At 45.4% G+C, this 15,837-nt stretch overlaps 1 protein-coding gene across 2 annotated transcripts in view; it reads right to left on the bottom strand.

Annotated features, from left to right (window-relative positions):
- Positions 1-15,837, bottom strand: part of B4GALT4 (beta-1,4-galactosyltransferase 4) — a 108,197-nt gene that overhangs the window by 15,687 nt on the left and 76,673 nt on the right. For both annotated transcript variants that reach the window (XM_068270846.1, XM_068270847.1), the window contains exons 3-4: positions 9,729-9,961; positions 2,295-2,482 (exon numbers count right to left, since the gene is read on the bottom strand). In XM_068270846.1, the coding sequence (XP_068126947.1) occupies positions 2,295-2,482; positions 9,729-9,961 (421 nt within the window). The remainder of the gene's footprint in view (positions 1-2,294; positions 2,483-9,728; positions 9,962-15,837) is intronic.

The raw sequence follows: 15,837 nt of genomic DNA, 5'->3' as shown, positions 1-15,837 counted from the left end.
TCCACCCCTGTAACACTTAAGTATGGGGTGCCCCAGGGCTCAATCCTCTCTCCCCTGCTTTTCACGATTTACATGTTACCGCTGGGAAAACTAATCCAAAAACATGGCCTGACATACCACTGCTATGCAGACGACACCCAACTATATCTTTCCTTCAAGCCTGGTGTGACAGACCCAACTCTAACTATAAACGCCTGCTTACGTGAACTACAGCAATGGATGAATGACAACTGGCTGAAACTAAATGCAGAAAAAACTGAAGTCCTTCTGATTGGAGGGCAGAGCATGATAACAAAACAACTTAACTTGCAGTCTTCACCACTGGGAATAGGAGGCACGGATCTACGCAGCTCTGATCATGTGCGTAGCCTGGGAGTTCTAATTGATGGGGATTTAAACTTCAGAACTCAAATCTCTGCTGTGGTGAAATCATCCTATTTTCACCTGAAGAACATTGCAAAAATCAAGCACCTCATACCCCCAGAAGATCTGCCAACCTTAGTCCATGCCTTCATCACATCCCGACTGGACTACTGCAATGCTCTCTACACTGGCCTTCCAAAAAAGGTCTTGTACCGCCTACAGCTGATACAGAATACTGCTGCCAGACTATTAACCAACCAACCCCGTCACTGCCACATAACGCCAGTCCTGCACTCCCTTCACTGGCTACCTATAGAATGGAGGGTCCTATTCAAGATCGGCCTACTGACATTTAAATCCCTGAATAATCTAGGCCCTGGATACATGAAAGATATGTTACAGCTGCGTAGCAATCCCCGCATTCTCAGATCCACAGGTTCTAATAATCTAGTCATACCCAGAGTCCACTTGGAAACTTTTGGTCCCAGAGCCTTCTGTCATGCTGCCCCTACGTTTTGGAACTCCTTACCTCAACAGATCAGGACAGCCCCATCCCTGGACGTGTTTAAATCCAGACTGAAAACCCACCTGTTCAGTTTGGCATTTGCAGAAATATAACTTTTGTTGTGTGAATACTTCATCCTACTAATTACTGAATCTGAGAGAGCCTAAGCGCTTTGAGTCCTATGGGAGAAAAGCGCTATAGAAATGTTATTGTATTGTATAATTCATGAGATAAATAGATAAGGAGAGCTAAGCCATGAGTAATGTCAGTTAAAGTGAACCTCCAGACTAAAAAGCTACTCAACAGCACTGAAAAGGCTAGGTGTTTCTTTAACAGTTTCAAAGCACCAGAACTTTGTTTTTCTTACCCAAGCCCCATTTTTAGCTGCACAGAAGAAAACTGCCCAGGCCTTTTTCCCATGATGCTGTGCAAAGCATGATGGGATTTCTGATGTTGTCCTTCTGCTTTTTTAAATTTTGAATTTGAGATTTGAAGCCTAGCGCTGGCAGCTGGGAGGGGTGATCAGGACACAGGACAGTTAGAACTGTGTCTCATGTTCCCGGTCACCTCCTTTCAACCAAAAAGATGGCTGCTCCCATGAAAAATATGGCTGCCCCCATGAAAAAGATGGTTGTATCCATGAAATCACAAACATTTGCCTGTTTTTTAAAACAGGGTGGGTAAGAGATTACCTATTTTAATTAACATAACTAGTGTAACTTGACAGTATGTTTGTTTAGGCTCCCCTTTAAGGTGAGTTATACAATGAATTACGGTAAGTCAGTTAAAGGGATGCTGTAGGGGGGGGGGGGGGGTCAGGGGAAAAGGAGTTGAACTTACCTGGGGCTTCTAATGGTCCCCCGCAGACATCCTGTGCCCGCGCAGGTGAGACATCAGCGGGAGCGAGAACACGGCAACGCAGGCGCAGTGGTTTTCAGACTTTAAAGTCGGAAATTCCAGAAGTGAACTGGAGGCGGGGCCGGAGCATCGGTGAGTGGCTGCGTGGGCACAGGATGTCTGTGGGGGACCATTAGAAGCCCCGGGTAACTTCAACTCATTTCCCCCGACCCCCCTACAGTATCCCTTTAAGTCTAAGAGACCACAAATAAGTCCAAGTCAGTCTGCAGGAAAGGTAAAGGAAGGGGGGCACACTAGGTACAGCGATTTATGGCACTGACGTCGAGTGGGATGGGGGAGGGGTCTTGAAAAGGTGAATTTTGAGGGCTTGTTTGAAGGTGTCAAAGGATGGGGTGAACCTGATGGGTGGTGCAAAGGAGTTCCAGAGAGTGGGGGCAGCTCTTGAGAAATCCTGAGTCTTACATGGGAGTGGGAGATGCATGGGGCGGTCCGGCGCAGGTCGTTGGAGGTTCGGAGAGGGGGAGCTGGGCATGGGTCTGTATGTAAAGTTTACCATTAGAAGTCTTACTTGTATCCGGTGGCGTTGCGGCCCACCACCAGGTGTTTGGGCTCCGTGTCGCACAGGTAAGTGTTGAAGTCGTTCTCAGGCACCAGATCCACGTCGTGGAGGATAAAACAGTCCCAGTTCTCCTCCTTAAGTGCTTCTAAATATCCCACATTGAGCAACTTGGCTCGGTTGAACTTGCCATCTCCGGCCTGCAGGGGGTGAGAGAAGCAGGTCAATGAGGAGAGAGCTATAAAATGTAATTAAAGTGGACCTGAACTCTTGCACAGGACAGAAGGAAAGCAGAGAGAATTGCACCCTGTACGTATTGAGAGTTTAGCCCGTCTAATTCCCCCTCATCTGTGTCTAATCACAAGTGTAATTTCTTATCTCACCTGTGTCAGCTGGCTGCCTCGGCAGAGTAGCTAATTTGTAAACACAGAATGTTAACAATATGTCTGTTTCCATGAAAGAATGAAGTAGACACTGCAGATTTATTGCAGGATTTGTCAAATGTTTTTTTTCTTTAAAGAGTAACTGTTAGGCATAAAATACACAATAAGTTCTCTACTGCAGGCTGATAGAGCAGTAGAAAGGATGCTAACCAGGCAATTTAAAATCATTCTTACTTTTTTTTCTTTGTAGATTCCTCTCCCCATGCCCCCAGGCTCTAAGATGGTATGCAGACGCAAAAGAGAAGTGACAGGCATGCTGAATCACCCCGATTGGCTGAAGCCTCTGTCACTCAGCTCACTGCGCTGCAATTGGCCACCTGGTCTCCCCTGGTCTGCGGTGGTCACAGCCGCTGTTAGAGCGCATGGAGGGGGGACAGAGGCCATCTCCTGTCACTGTCCTCTGCCCCCTCCTCCAGTGGCATGTCCACGTCCCCCCCGCCCCCCTCTGCCGTTCTGCCGCCGCATTCTCCCACTTCCCCGCACTGAATATTGGGGAAGTATAAAGGCGGCGCACACAGACTCACGGAATAATGGTTCCAGGCGCTGCAGTTCCTTACTATACTCTCTGCACTGCCACCGACAGTAGTGCAGAGAATAGATGGGAATGACAGCGCTTGGATCTATTAGTAGGCGAGTCTGTGGCTGCTGCATTTATTCCTCCCCGCTGTGCACAGAGTCAGTGTGGGGAGGAGGGGGATGCGGGGGGGGGGGGGGGGGGTGGCCCCTGCCAGCAACAGGAGCCTTCTAATTTACAAACATAAGAATCACAGAAATCAAAAACTTGGACACTACAATACATCTGCTATGTAAGTAGAGCAAGTATTTGGCATTTTATAGCTAATAGTTTCTCTTTAAAGGACAACTGTAAGCTGGAAAAAAAAATACTTACCTGGGGCTTCTACTGGCCCCCCGCAGGATGTCCTGTGCCCGCTCCCGGACAAAACGATCCTCCGATCCCCGCCGCGGCTCACTCCCAGATTTTGCGACTTTAATGTTGCTGGCCACTGCGGCTGTGTGGCCCTGGCCACGTCGTCCTTGCTTATACTCGCGTCGCGGGAACGTACTGCGCCTGCGTATGATGCTCCCAGCGACGTGAGCGAGGATGTGAGCCCCAAGGGACACACAGCCGCAGTGGCCCGCAACATTAAAGTTGCAAAATCTGGGAGAGAGCCGCGGCGGGGACCGGAGGATCGTTTTGTCCTGGAGCGGGCACAGGACATCCTGCGGGGGGCCGGTAGAGGCCCCAGGTAAGTATTTTTTTTTTCCAGCTTACAGTTGTCTTTTAAAGCAGTAGGATCAGCCATACTATGCCAGGGAAAAAAACGCATATGTAAGTAGATAAATACTTGATCTACTTATATAACACATGTACTATACCAGGCATGGGCAAACTTGGCAATGCAAGTCCCACAATGCATTGCAGGAGTCTGACAGCCACAGTCAAGAAGACATGACAAATGCATTGTGGGACTTGTAGTTCTGTAACAGCTGGAGGGCCGAGTTTGCCCATGCCTGTACTATACTGTCCACGTTTTGATTTAAGTGAACGTTATATAGTAAATTACGATAATTCTGTTCCTGGTGGGGGCCATGTCTTTTGCCCACAGTTAAGGCTAACTCGTGATGTCATTTCTGCCCTTTACTTTTTTTCTTGTCTCCTCCAATCGCTGAGTCGACCCAGAGCCTTGCTTGTAAACACAAGTGATTAGGGGATTAGGTTTCAGATAAGCAGCTGGCAGGGAAATAAAGGAAAGAGGAGGAATAGATTATAGATAAAAAGAACCCCCAGCATGCAATTCTTTGGCACCGACTACTAAAGGGCCAGTGCTCATTAAGTATGTGATAACTCCAAATCATAACAGCAGAAAAAGTTTTAAAAGTTTTGAATGCAGGATTAGCATCTTTATCACTTAATACACTCAGACCAGTTGCTGTTGAAATTTGATTTTTATGGTGACAATACCGCTTTAAAAGGTTATAATGCTGTTGCTTATCTTTTAGAGCAGAGAGGAAATTCTGATTCAGCTTCACTTTAACTGATCATTAATATACATGGAGAAGTTGTATTGGGATAATCACTACTATTGGAATAATTACTACTACTAACATGGCTGGATTTCAGGCAAGGCCGCAAAGGCCATGGTCTAGGGAACCAGGAAAGCAAAGGGCGGGCTGTGGGCAGCAGAACTTTCATCCTGCTACACATAGTTTGCACATAGGGGTGGGTGGCTACCAGCAGCCGGATCTGGCACTCGGGGATAAAGGGGCAGTGAACCGGAACTTACAGTGATCTCTAAGCTGCCTGTCACTCACCGAATGTGCCGCTCGCCAAGGAGCTTACAATCTAAGCCCTGCCATCCTGTCACTAACTGTCCTCAGAGGAGCTTACAATCTAATCCCTGCCATCATGTCACTTTGGGATGCTGTCGGTCCGGGAGCAGCTGATGATAGTGGGCAATGGGCAGTAAAAAGTAAAAATCCATCCCTGACTACTAAAAGCTTGGTAAAATTTGCCTTCTTAAAACAGAAGGAAACTTGCAATAATTCAGCTATAAGTGAACATTTGTGGTTACCCACAATGCTCCACTACTGAATATGCAAATTATCCCCATTTGCCCCTGTAAGCCAGGCTAGCATCCAGAACCGCTGGTGTATAGCAAGCCTATAGCTTTAAATATTACACAGCCACACCAACCCCATTTAAAGCTATAGGCTTGCTATACACCAGCGGTTCTGGATGCTAGCCTTGCTTACAGGGGTGAAAAGGGATAATTTGTAGGGCTGCTCAAATCCGGAACCGGGAGATACCCGGATAGTTGCTATCCGGATATCTCCCAGTAAACCTGTGCGGGGTCAATCTTACCTGTCTGACATCTTCTTCGTCCGTCCTTCGGCGCCTCCCACAATGCGCTCCAATCCGGCGTCACGTGACTAAAAACACTTCCTCCTTCTGGGTTGAAGGAGGAAGACGTGACGCCGGATTGGACCGCATTGTGGGAGACGCCGAGGGACGGAAGAAGAAGACGTCATGATAGGTAAGATTAACCCCCCCCCCCCCCGCCCAGGTGATTTTAGTTTAACCTGATGAAATCCGAATAGCTACTATCCGGATCGGATTTCAGCAACACTACTTATCCCCCTATACGTTCCTAGTGGTTTGGGTCACCCCGAACTGCTGCTTGGTTCTGACTAATAAATGTAGTTCAAACTAACTGAATTTTTATTTTTTTGATTGTTAACACATGTAACGAGACTCTCCAATTTTCTACTAGAATTTCCAGGAACACAAATCATGGCTTTACAATTATCTTCCGGTCTTAAGCTACGTACACACATGCGACAACGATCGTTCGTTGTCAACGACGAACAAACTTTTAATTGATGAAAGAACGACCTAAGTAAAGTTAGTTTTAAAAGGTGTGTAGCGATCTGATCGTTAGAACGAACGTTACATCACAGAAAGCAACTATTGCGCCTGCGCATAAAAATGAGAAGTTCCATGGAGAAATAGCGAAATGCGCATGTCAAGCCTAGTACGAACGACCGTTTCCAACGATGTACTACTTTTGCAAACGATCGTCGTTGGAAAAAAAATCCGCCAAGCTACGATCTAGCTCGTCCGTCGTTAGACTTAAGGGCCGTTGGCTGCTTTTTTTTAAACGATCGTGGTTTGAAATGATCGGGGAACGATCGTTTCAAACGACTATAGTCGCATGTGTGTACGCACCTTTAGTCTGCAGGCAAACTCAAATCACACTTTTTGCAACCTGTGCAATGATTCCCTATGAGAGAGTTCACATCTGAGCGGTTCGATTCCGATCCGCTCACCAAAGTGCTGCCTGCACCATTTTCTGAGCGCTTTGGCTCAATGGAAGGTATTAGGGAATTCGATAAGCTTTTGAAAAAGCGCTTTATATAGCGATTTCCCCAGCGCTTTTAAGAATTAATACATTGTATTTATTATTTTACGGGTCAAAGAGTTCACTTCCTAACTGACGTCAGGAAGTGAAAATCTTAATCGCTCATCAAAAAGCGCCCAACGCTCAGAAAACGCTTGAAAAAAATTGCGCACAATAACGCTCAGCACTTTGCGATCGCGCCTGCGATTTATGATGTGAACATAGCCTTACTCATTTTGAATAACTGCCCTGATCCACAGTAAACGTTGAGTACTCCAGTCTGCTGTCTGAAGATTTCGGTCTTCCCTAATGCTTGGTACACACGCAGAGCCCGTTCACACTTAAAATCGCAAAACTTGCGGGAGTGATTTTCCCGCGATAAGCGCAGAAAAATCACTGGACACTGCGGCAGTTTTGGAGCGATCGCGATTAGCGTGCTATGCATGCTAATCACGTTCGCAAATCGCGGAACGCTCGTCGCCGGCAAACCGCTGCATGCAGCGCGGTTGCGGTTATCGCTAACCGCAACCGCGGCAGTGAGAACACTGCCACTCGCTACATTGTGTAGCGGTTCTTGCAGAACCGCTAGCGGTTTTCCGTGAGCGGGAATAGTGCGATTCCCGCCCAAGAAAGAGCTTTTCTGGCAGATTTACTACCAGATCGATTATTTCCATTCATTTTCCGATCAATTTCCCGCTAACTTCGGAAATTGATCGGAAATCAGATCGGACATGTTGGAAATAATTGATCTGACAGTAAGTCTGTCAGAAAATCTCAGTGTGTACCTAGCATTATAGACAACATGAAACTGCTGTATGCACATAAATACAATGCAACTTGAAAATAGCCCAATCAAATTAGTTGCTGCCAATCTCAACAGCGCACACTCCTACTGCTGCAAACTGCACATGCGATTTTTCACCTTGTTCCCGCACATTCAATCCAATTCTGTGTTTTGCGATTTTTCAGGTTATCGCCTTTCATTGCTAAAAACTTATATGTGTTGGAAGTATCAACAGTATTACCTAAAATGCAGTACAGTAAAACACCTACAAGATGTCACTGTGTGTAAAAGGTAATGGTGATCATCTCTGTGGCATTGTTATTTCCTGTATTCACTCTGTGTTCCTCTCTATTCTAAGTAAGCTGCATTTCCTGATGGTGGTGTATGTACCGTATTTTTCGGACTATAAGATGCGGACTATAAAGGTGGCCACACACACACACGATACAATAAAATGATCTGGCCATTCGATAAAACGAATAAAAAAAAAAAAAAAAAAAGAACTTTTTTTTCCCATTCGACTAAAAAATCCGATCGGATTTCCAGTTTTCTTCGATTTTTATCGATCCGGAATGCCAGATATTTTTCTTCAATCTCTCTAAAAAGATTGTATGGTGTGTGAGATTGTCAATTTATTAATATACACACCCTAGCAATTTTGTCAGAGTTTCCAATCGTTTTTAACATAATTAGGGAAAAATACCTGTGTGGCACATTGGTCATATTTTTGAAATGTTACAATTGCAATTCTTAAATTGAACAGATATTTTAAAAATTGTATGGTGTGTGGCCACCTTAAGACGTACCTAGGTTTAGAGGACAAAAGCCAGGTGTGGAAAAAAATATATACACTAAACCTGGTGCATCCATGGTGAAGGGGCATCTTATGGCTTATGCCCCCTTTGTACCTCATGCCCCCTATACCTCCTGTGTCCCCCCCTATGCCCCTCTGTGTCCTTCTCTATGCCCCTTTGTGTCCTCCTCTATGCCCCTCTGTGTCCCTCCCTATGCCCCTCTGTGTCCTTCTCTATGCCCCTTTGTGTCCTCCTCTATGCCCCTTTGTGTCCTCCTCTATGCCCCTTTGTGTCCTCCTCTATGCCCCTTTGTGTCCTCCTCTATGCCCCTTTGTGTCCTCCTCTATGCCCCTTTGTGTCCTCCTCTATGCCCCTTTGTGTCCTCCTCTATGCCCCTTTGTGTCCTCCTCTATGCCCCTTTGTGTCCTCCTCTATGCCCCTTTGTGTCCTCCTCTATGCCCCTTTGTGTCCTCCTCTATGCCCCTTTGTGTCCTCCTCTATGCCCCTTTGTGTCCTCCTCTATGCCCATTTGTGTCCTCCTCTATGCCCATTTGTGTCCTCCTCTATGCCCATTTGTGTCCTCCTCTATGCCCATTTGTGTCCTCCTCTATGCCCATTTGTGTCCTCCTCTATGCCCATTTGTGTCCTCCTCTATGCCCATTTGTGTCCTCCTCTATGCCCATTTGTGTCCTCCTCTATGCCCCTTTGTGTCCTCCTCTATGCCCCTTTGTGTCCTCCTCTATGCCCCTTTGTGTCCTCCTCTATGCCCCTCTGTGTCCTTCTCTATGCCCCTCTGTGTCCTCCTCTATGCCCCTTTGTGTCCTCCTCTATGCCCCTTTGTGTCCTCCTCTATGCCCCTTTGTGTCCTCCTCTATGCCCCTTTGTGTCCTCCTCTATGCCCCTTTGTGTCCTCCTCTATGCCCCTCTGTGTCCTTCTCTATGCCCCTCTGTGTCCTCCTCTATGCCCCTTTGTGTCCTCCTCTATGCCCCTTTGTGTCCTCCTCTATGCCCCTTTGTGTCCTCCTCTATGCCCCTTTGTGTCCTCCTCTATGCCCCTTTGTGTCCTCCTCTATGTCCCTTTGTGTTCTCCTCTATGTCCCTTTGTGTTCTCCTCTATGCCCCTTTGTGTCCTCCTCTATGTCCCTTTGTGTCCTCCTCTATGCCCCTGTGTCCTCCTCTGCATGGGCACAGTACAGGGAGTTCCCGACATTGCGGCAGGTTGGAGGTTGGTATTGGCAGGCAGTCACAAGTCAGGAACTCCCTGCATGTGGACTAGAAGATGCAATAACATTTCCCCCCCCCCCCCCACACACTTCTGGGGGAGAAAAAGTGAGTCTTCTAGTCCAAAAAATACAGTATTTATCTCTGCATGGCTATCATCACTAAAGAGTTCTAACTTGTTTTGCTGGGTGCCTATCTGCGTGTACAGACCACTCTGCTCCATCAATATGTAGGTTAAGGGCTCCACGCCTCGTCTTGGGCACCAAAATGGGCAGGGCCTGCGCTGTGGGTAGGTGTGGCCTCACCTGGTGGATGACGTAGATGCCGTAGTCCAGCTGCTGACGCTGCAGAAGGGGGTGGAGATTGTCCAGCAGGTAGAGGAGATGCTTCTCCCGGTTCCGATGCGGGATCAGAATGGCCACACGCTGCTGAGCTTTGCATTGGTCCGGGTGATATCGTCCATCTATCACCGCGGGGTTCTTCCTCCTTACCGCTTCCAAAGTCAGGGATGGGTCAAAGGACAGAGGTACGACCCCTTCTGCCAAGACACACAACAGACAGGCTTCATTTCACTAAGAAACATATTGGGGGGGGGGGGGGGGGTGAAATGGCCGATGAAATACTGCATTCATGTTTTAGACTTCTTTCCGTAATTCACATTTGGTAATGGGTAATTTACCGAAAAGCTACATGACAAATCAGCAAGATTTTGACTTCATGTGGTTTTAAATTCAATACTTTTAAGAGAAACTGTATCCAATAATTGAACTTCATCCCAATCAGTAGCGGATAACCCCTTTCCAATAAGAAATCTTTTCCTTTTTGCAAACGGATCATCGGGGGCTCTGTATGGCTGATATTGTGGTGAAACCCCTCCCACAGTGTGATGTCAGCACCATGGTCCTGTGATGTCAGCACACAGAGACCTGATTCCTGGACCGGGAAAATATCCCAGGGGGCTTGAAAGGGGGTGGGGGGTGGGGTTTGAAACAATCTGGCAGGTGAATCTGCCAGAAAATGGTATGTACCTAGCAAAAGGCCCGGTTCACATTAGCGTTCGCTATCCGGATTTTCCGGATCTGATCCGGACCGCATACTGTACAAATGGAACGTACGTTCCGCATAGCAATGTAAAGTCTATGCAGACGTTCACACGCTTCCGTTCCGTACGTACCGGAGCAGGATCGGACCTGGACTCCGGACTCTTTTCCAACATGCGCTATTTTTTGGGTCTGGATCTCCGGCCCACGCACCCGGACCGGAGCCGGACCTGAGCCTGACAGCACCATCCGGAACACAGAAACCAATGGGAAACGGAAGGCACAGAACACACTGCCTACAAAAACCTGACGTTCTACCCCACTTCCTATGCGTATCCAAGCGGCCATTTCGGATGGGGACACATGGGCCAAGCATGTCTGGAGTGGAGCAGCAGTGACAGACGTGCTGGAGCTGTTTGGCAGAATGTCGGAGGTGGAGGTGAGGCCTACAGCGGAGGAACCTGATTCTACAGGTGCACCAGGTGCACCTTCTGCTGACCCCAACATTTTTTTCTTAAAATTTCGCTATTTTTTGCCCACGGATCCGGATGGCAGCCTGATACATGCCTGATACAAACGGACCGGATCCGGATCGGAACCGTACGGTTCTGATCAGGATCAGGTCAGGATCCGATCAGGATCCGGTCCGTTTACTTGCCAAAACGCAAGTGTGAACGGGGCCTAATACCTTCACCACATCTCCAGGCAGCCCCCTACCACACATCCAGTCATACCTCATGCAAGACACAGTAGGAAATCATTTTTAACACCCAGAGCAGCTCTATAGCAAATTAAAAATGCATTCTAAAAATGTGGTTTATTATAAAAAACAAAAAAACAAAAACAAAACACACCTTTGATTTTACCTCATCTTTTTACATTTAAGGGTTAAAATAGGCACCTCTTCATTTGTGAAAGGACAGACAGAAGCAACAGATGATGGAAGGCAGATAAGAAATCACCTCATTAGACTTAGGGCTCGTTTCCACTGTTGCGGTGCGGAATCGCCTGGATTCCACCGCTGATAAAATAGCATGCGGATGCGATTCCCCATGCGGTTTTTGCCGCGAATTCGCATAGGTGAGGGTATATGCGATTTTAGCCATGTCACTGCCTGTGTGAATTTACATCGTACCTATGCGAATTCGCAGGAAAAAACGCATGGGGAAAACGCATGCGATTTCCCTATTAAATACATTGCATGCGATTCGCATGCATTCCACTCTCAGGCTAAATAGTTGGCTCTTTTGTGCGTTTTTTCACCGCTGAAAAAACGCACATCACCAATGCAACAGTGGAAACAGGCCCATCCACTTGCATACCATGTGCGAATCCGCATGCATTGGACGCATGCGGATTCGCGATAGTGGAAACGAGCCCTTAGGCTGCAATTCCTCTTGTGCGGTGGGAATCGTCACGGGAAAAATTCGCATGCGGGTCTATGCGAATTTTCATGCGAATTTGCATGGATGACGATGTATGCGAATTTAACCATGGCAGTGCTGGTGTGATTTTCCATTGTTTCTATGCGATTTCACATGAAAAAATGTCCTATTAAATACATTGCATGCGATTCGCATAGGGGAATGCGGTATGCGAATTCTGATGGCTCTGCCATGCGAATTTTCTCTGCACAGAAAAACGCAAAGGAATCCTGACAAGTGGAAACAGTCCCATTCACTTCTAATGCTATGCGAATTTGCATGCGAAAAACGCATGCGAATTCGCGATAGTGGAAATGGGCCCTTAATTGACCACAAACCCTGAGCCTTTGCTGCTGTACTTCAAACAGAAAACAGTCACACTTGAAGAATTTCACACCTAGCCTAGATAATGGCAGTGGAGAGGTAGCAGGGGGTTGTACTTCTCAAACATGGCAGCCCTTTCAGCTATTTGAAGCCAGGAGCTGCCTAGATCCCTTTAAGTGATTTTTTTCATTGCAAACATGTCCTTTCTTCCATCATTTATCTTCTTTTGTTTTAACATTTGAAGAAAAGCAAAATTATACATAAACATAAATGATCTGACTGTTTGAAAATCACAAGTACAGCCATAACATTGGTGAATACGCTATATATATATATATATATATATATATATATATATATATATATATATATATATATATATATATATATATATATATATATATATATATATATAGTGTAAATATCAGCACTGTACTGCAGGTAACTTGTTGGGAAACAAAGATGATTTCACAAGTTGGTAACATGGAGGGGTATGAAGAAATACCACCAAAAAGCAAAGGACAAGCACCATCAATAATAACCAAGGCTTATTTATGACCAATACAGTAAAGGGAACCAGAGACGAAGCACCCTCATGTATTTTACCATATATATCAGTGGGAACATTAGAGAAAACACCTACCCTGCTCTCTGTTTCATGATTTACTGTTTAGCCTGCTTCTTACCAGCCCTGATAAAATCCCCGACTGAGCATTCAGTCTGGCTTTGTTCAAGAATATTTATAGCCGAGTCTGTCTTCTGTGCTGTCTTTTCAAGCTCAAGCATGCCCCCTCCTGGCTCTGCTCAGGAACCATTATAGCTGAGTCATCATAGCAAAGTCAGACTAAATGCTCAGTCTGGAATTTCATCTGGGCTGATAAGAAGCAATCTGAACAGTAAATAATGAAACAGAGAGCAGGGTAGGGGTTTTCTCTAATGTTCCCACTGATATACAGTTATGTGAAAAACTATTTGCCCCTTCCTGATTTCTTATTCTTTTGCATGTTTGTCACACTTAAAATGTTTCTGCTCATCAAAAACCGTTAACTATTAGTCAAAGATAACATAATTAAACACAAAATGCAGTTTTAAATTATTTTTTTTCTCACTAAATAATAAAAACGAATTTAAAACCTACATGGCCCTGTGTGAAAAAGAAATTGCTTCCTGAACCTAATAACTGGTTGGGCCACCCTTAGCAGCAATAACTGCAATCAAGCGTTTGCGATAACTTGCAACGAGTCTTTTACAGCGCTCTGGAGGAATTTTGGCCCGCTCATCTTTGCAGAATTGTTGGAATTCAGCTTTATTTGAGGGTTTTCTAGCATGACTCGCCTTTTTAAGGTCATGCCACAACATTTCAATAGGATTCAGGTCATGACTTTGACTAGGCCTCTCCAAAGTCTTCATTTTGTTTTTCTTCAGCCATTCAGAGGTGGATTTGCTGGTGTGTTTTGGGTCATTGTCCTGCTGCAGCACCCAAGATCGCTTCAGCTTGAGTTGACGAACAGATGGCCGGACATTCTCCTTCAGGATTTTTTGGTAGACAGTAGAATTCATGGTTCCATCTATCACAGCAAGCCTTCCAGGTCCTGAAGCAGCAAAACAACCCCAGACCATCACACTACCACCACCATATTTTACTGTTGGTATGATGTTCTTTTGCTGAAATGCTGTGGTACTTCTACGCCAGATGTAACGGGACACGCACCTTCCAAAAAGTTCAACTTTTGTCTCGTCGGTCCACAAGGTATTTTCCCAAAAGTCTTGGCAATCATTGAGATATTTTTTAGCAAAATTGAGACAAGCCTTAATGTTCTTTTTGCTTAAAAGTGGTTTGCGCCTTGGATATCTGCCATGCAGGCCGTTTTTGCCCAGTCTCTTTCTTATGGTGGAGTTGTGAACACTGACCTTAGTTGAGGCAAGTGAGGCCTACAGTTCTTTAGATGTTGTCCTGGGGTCTTTTGTGGCCTCTCGGATGAGTTTTCTCTGCGCTCTTGGGGTAATTTTGGTCAGCCGGCCACTCCTGGGAAGGTTCATCACTGTTCCATGTTTTTGCCATTTTTGGATAATGGCTCTCACTGTGGTTCCCTAGAGTCCCAAAGCTTTAGAAATGGCTTTATAACCTTTACCAGACTGATAGATCTCAATTACTTTTGTTCTCATTTCTTCCTGAATTTCTTTGGATCTTGGCATGATGTCTAGCTTTTGAGGTGCTTTTGGTCTACTTCTCTGTGTCAGATAGCTCCTATTTGAGTGATTTCTTGATTGAAACAGGTGTGGCAGTAATCAGGCCTGGGGGTGACTACAGAAATTGAACTCAGGTGTGATAAACCACAGTTATTTTTTTAACAAGGGGGGCAATCACTTTTTCACACAGGGCCATGCAGATTTGGAGTTTTTCTTCTCACTAAATAATAAAAACCATCATTTAAAACTGCATTTTGTGTTCAATTATGTTATATTTGACTAATAGTTAACGTTTTTGATGAGCAGAAACATTTAAGTGTGACAAACATGCAAAAGAATAAGAAATCAGGAAGGGGGCAAATAGTTTTTAACATCACTGTATATGGTAAAATACATGAGGGTGCTTCGTCTCTGGTTCACTTTAAGATTGTGTGCAGAAAAGGCCAATAGATATGGGAAGTCACAAACAAAAGAAAAGGACTGGCCCTAAGAAAACTGCACTACAACCGGTTTAACAATATAGAAGGCCTTTATTATAAAAAACTAGCTAAATTGCCCGGGAATATATTTGGCTGGTGTTGTCTCCGCCCACTTTTTCTAACCCTAACACACAGTTACTCAATGATCAAGTTTGTGAGCTTTGCCATCAATAATTTGCATTGAAATGAAAAAAAAATCTGATTGGCTGTTTGTGCCTCCACCCCCTTTTCTGAATTTGGACCCCAGTCACCCAAATGACCAACTGTACCAGGTTTGAGGCCTGTGCCATTCACAGTGCAAGAATGGTAGCAATTAAATATTCCCCTTGAAAAGCAATAGGTAAAGTTTGATTCACTTTTGTAGGCTCCACCCACTTTTCTGAATATTAATCCCAGTCACCCATTGACCAACTGTGCAAAGTTTAGGAACCCTGCCATTAACAGTGTAAGAATGGCTGCAGTTTACGTTTTCCCAGTGAAATTTGTATTTGTCTCCACCCACTGATGACATTGCCCGTGTATGTATTTGACTGGTGTTGGCTCCGCCTACTTTTTCTAACCCTAACGCACAAACACTCAATGACCAAGTTTGTGAGCTTTTGGGTCCTTGGCATCAATCATTTGTATTTTCCCATAAAATGAAACAAATCTGATTGACTGTTTGTGGCTCTGTCCCCTTTTCTGAATTTGAACCCCAGTCACCCAATGACCAACTGTACCAGGTTTGAGGCTTGTGCCATTAACAGTGCAAGAATGGCAGCAATTTTAATATTCCCCTTGAAAATCAACAGGTGAATTTTGATTGGCCTTTTTAGGCTCCACCCACTCTCCTGGATATTAATCCCAGTCACCCAGTAACCAGCTATGCTAAGTTTGAGAACCCTGCCATTAACAGCGAAGAAGGGCTGCAGTTTACAATTTCCCAGAAAAATCTGTTTTTGACTCCATCCACTTTTT

The sequence above is a fragment of the Hyperolius riggenbachi genome, chromosome 2 (genome assembly GCF_040937935.1).
Source record: "Hyperolius riggenbachi isolate aHypRig1 chromosome 2, aHypRig1.pri, whole genome shotgun sequence".
Taxonomy (NCBI): Eukaryota; Metazoa; Chordata; class Amphibia; order Anura; family Hyperoliidae; genus Hyperolius; species Hyperolius riggenbachi.
Note: the sequence above shows the minus strand (reverse complement) of the source record. Positions and strands in the feature narration are given on the sequence as shown.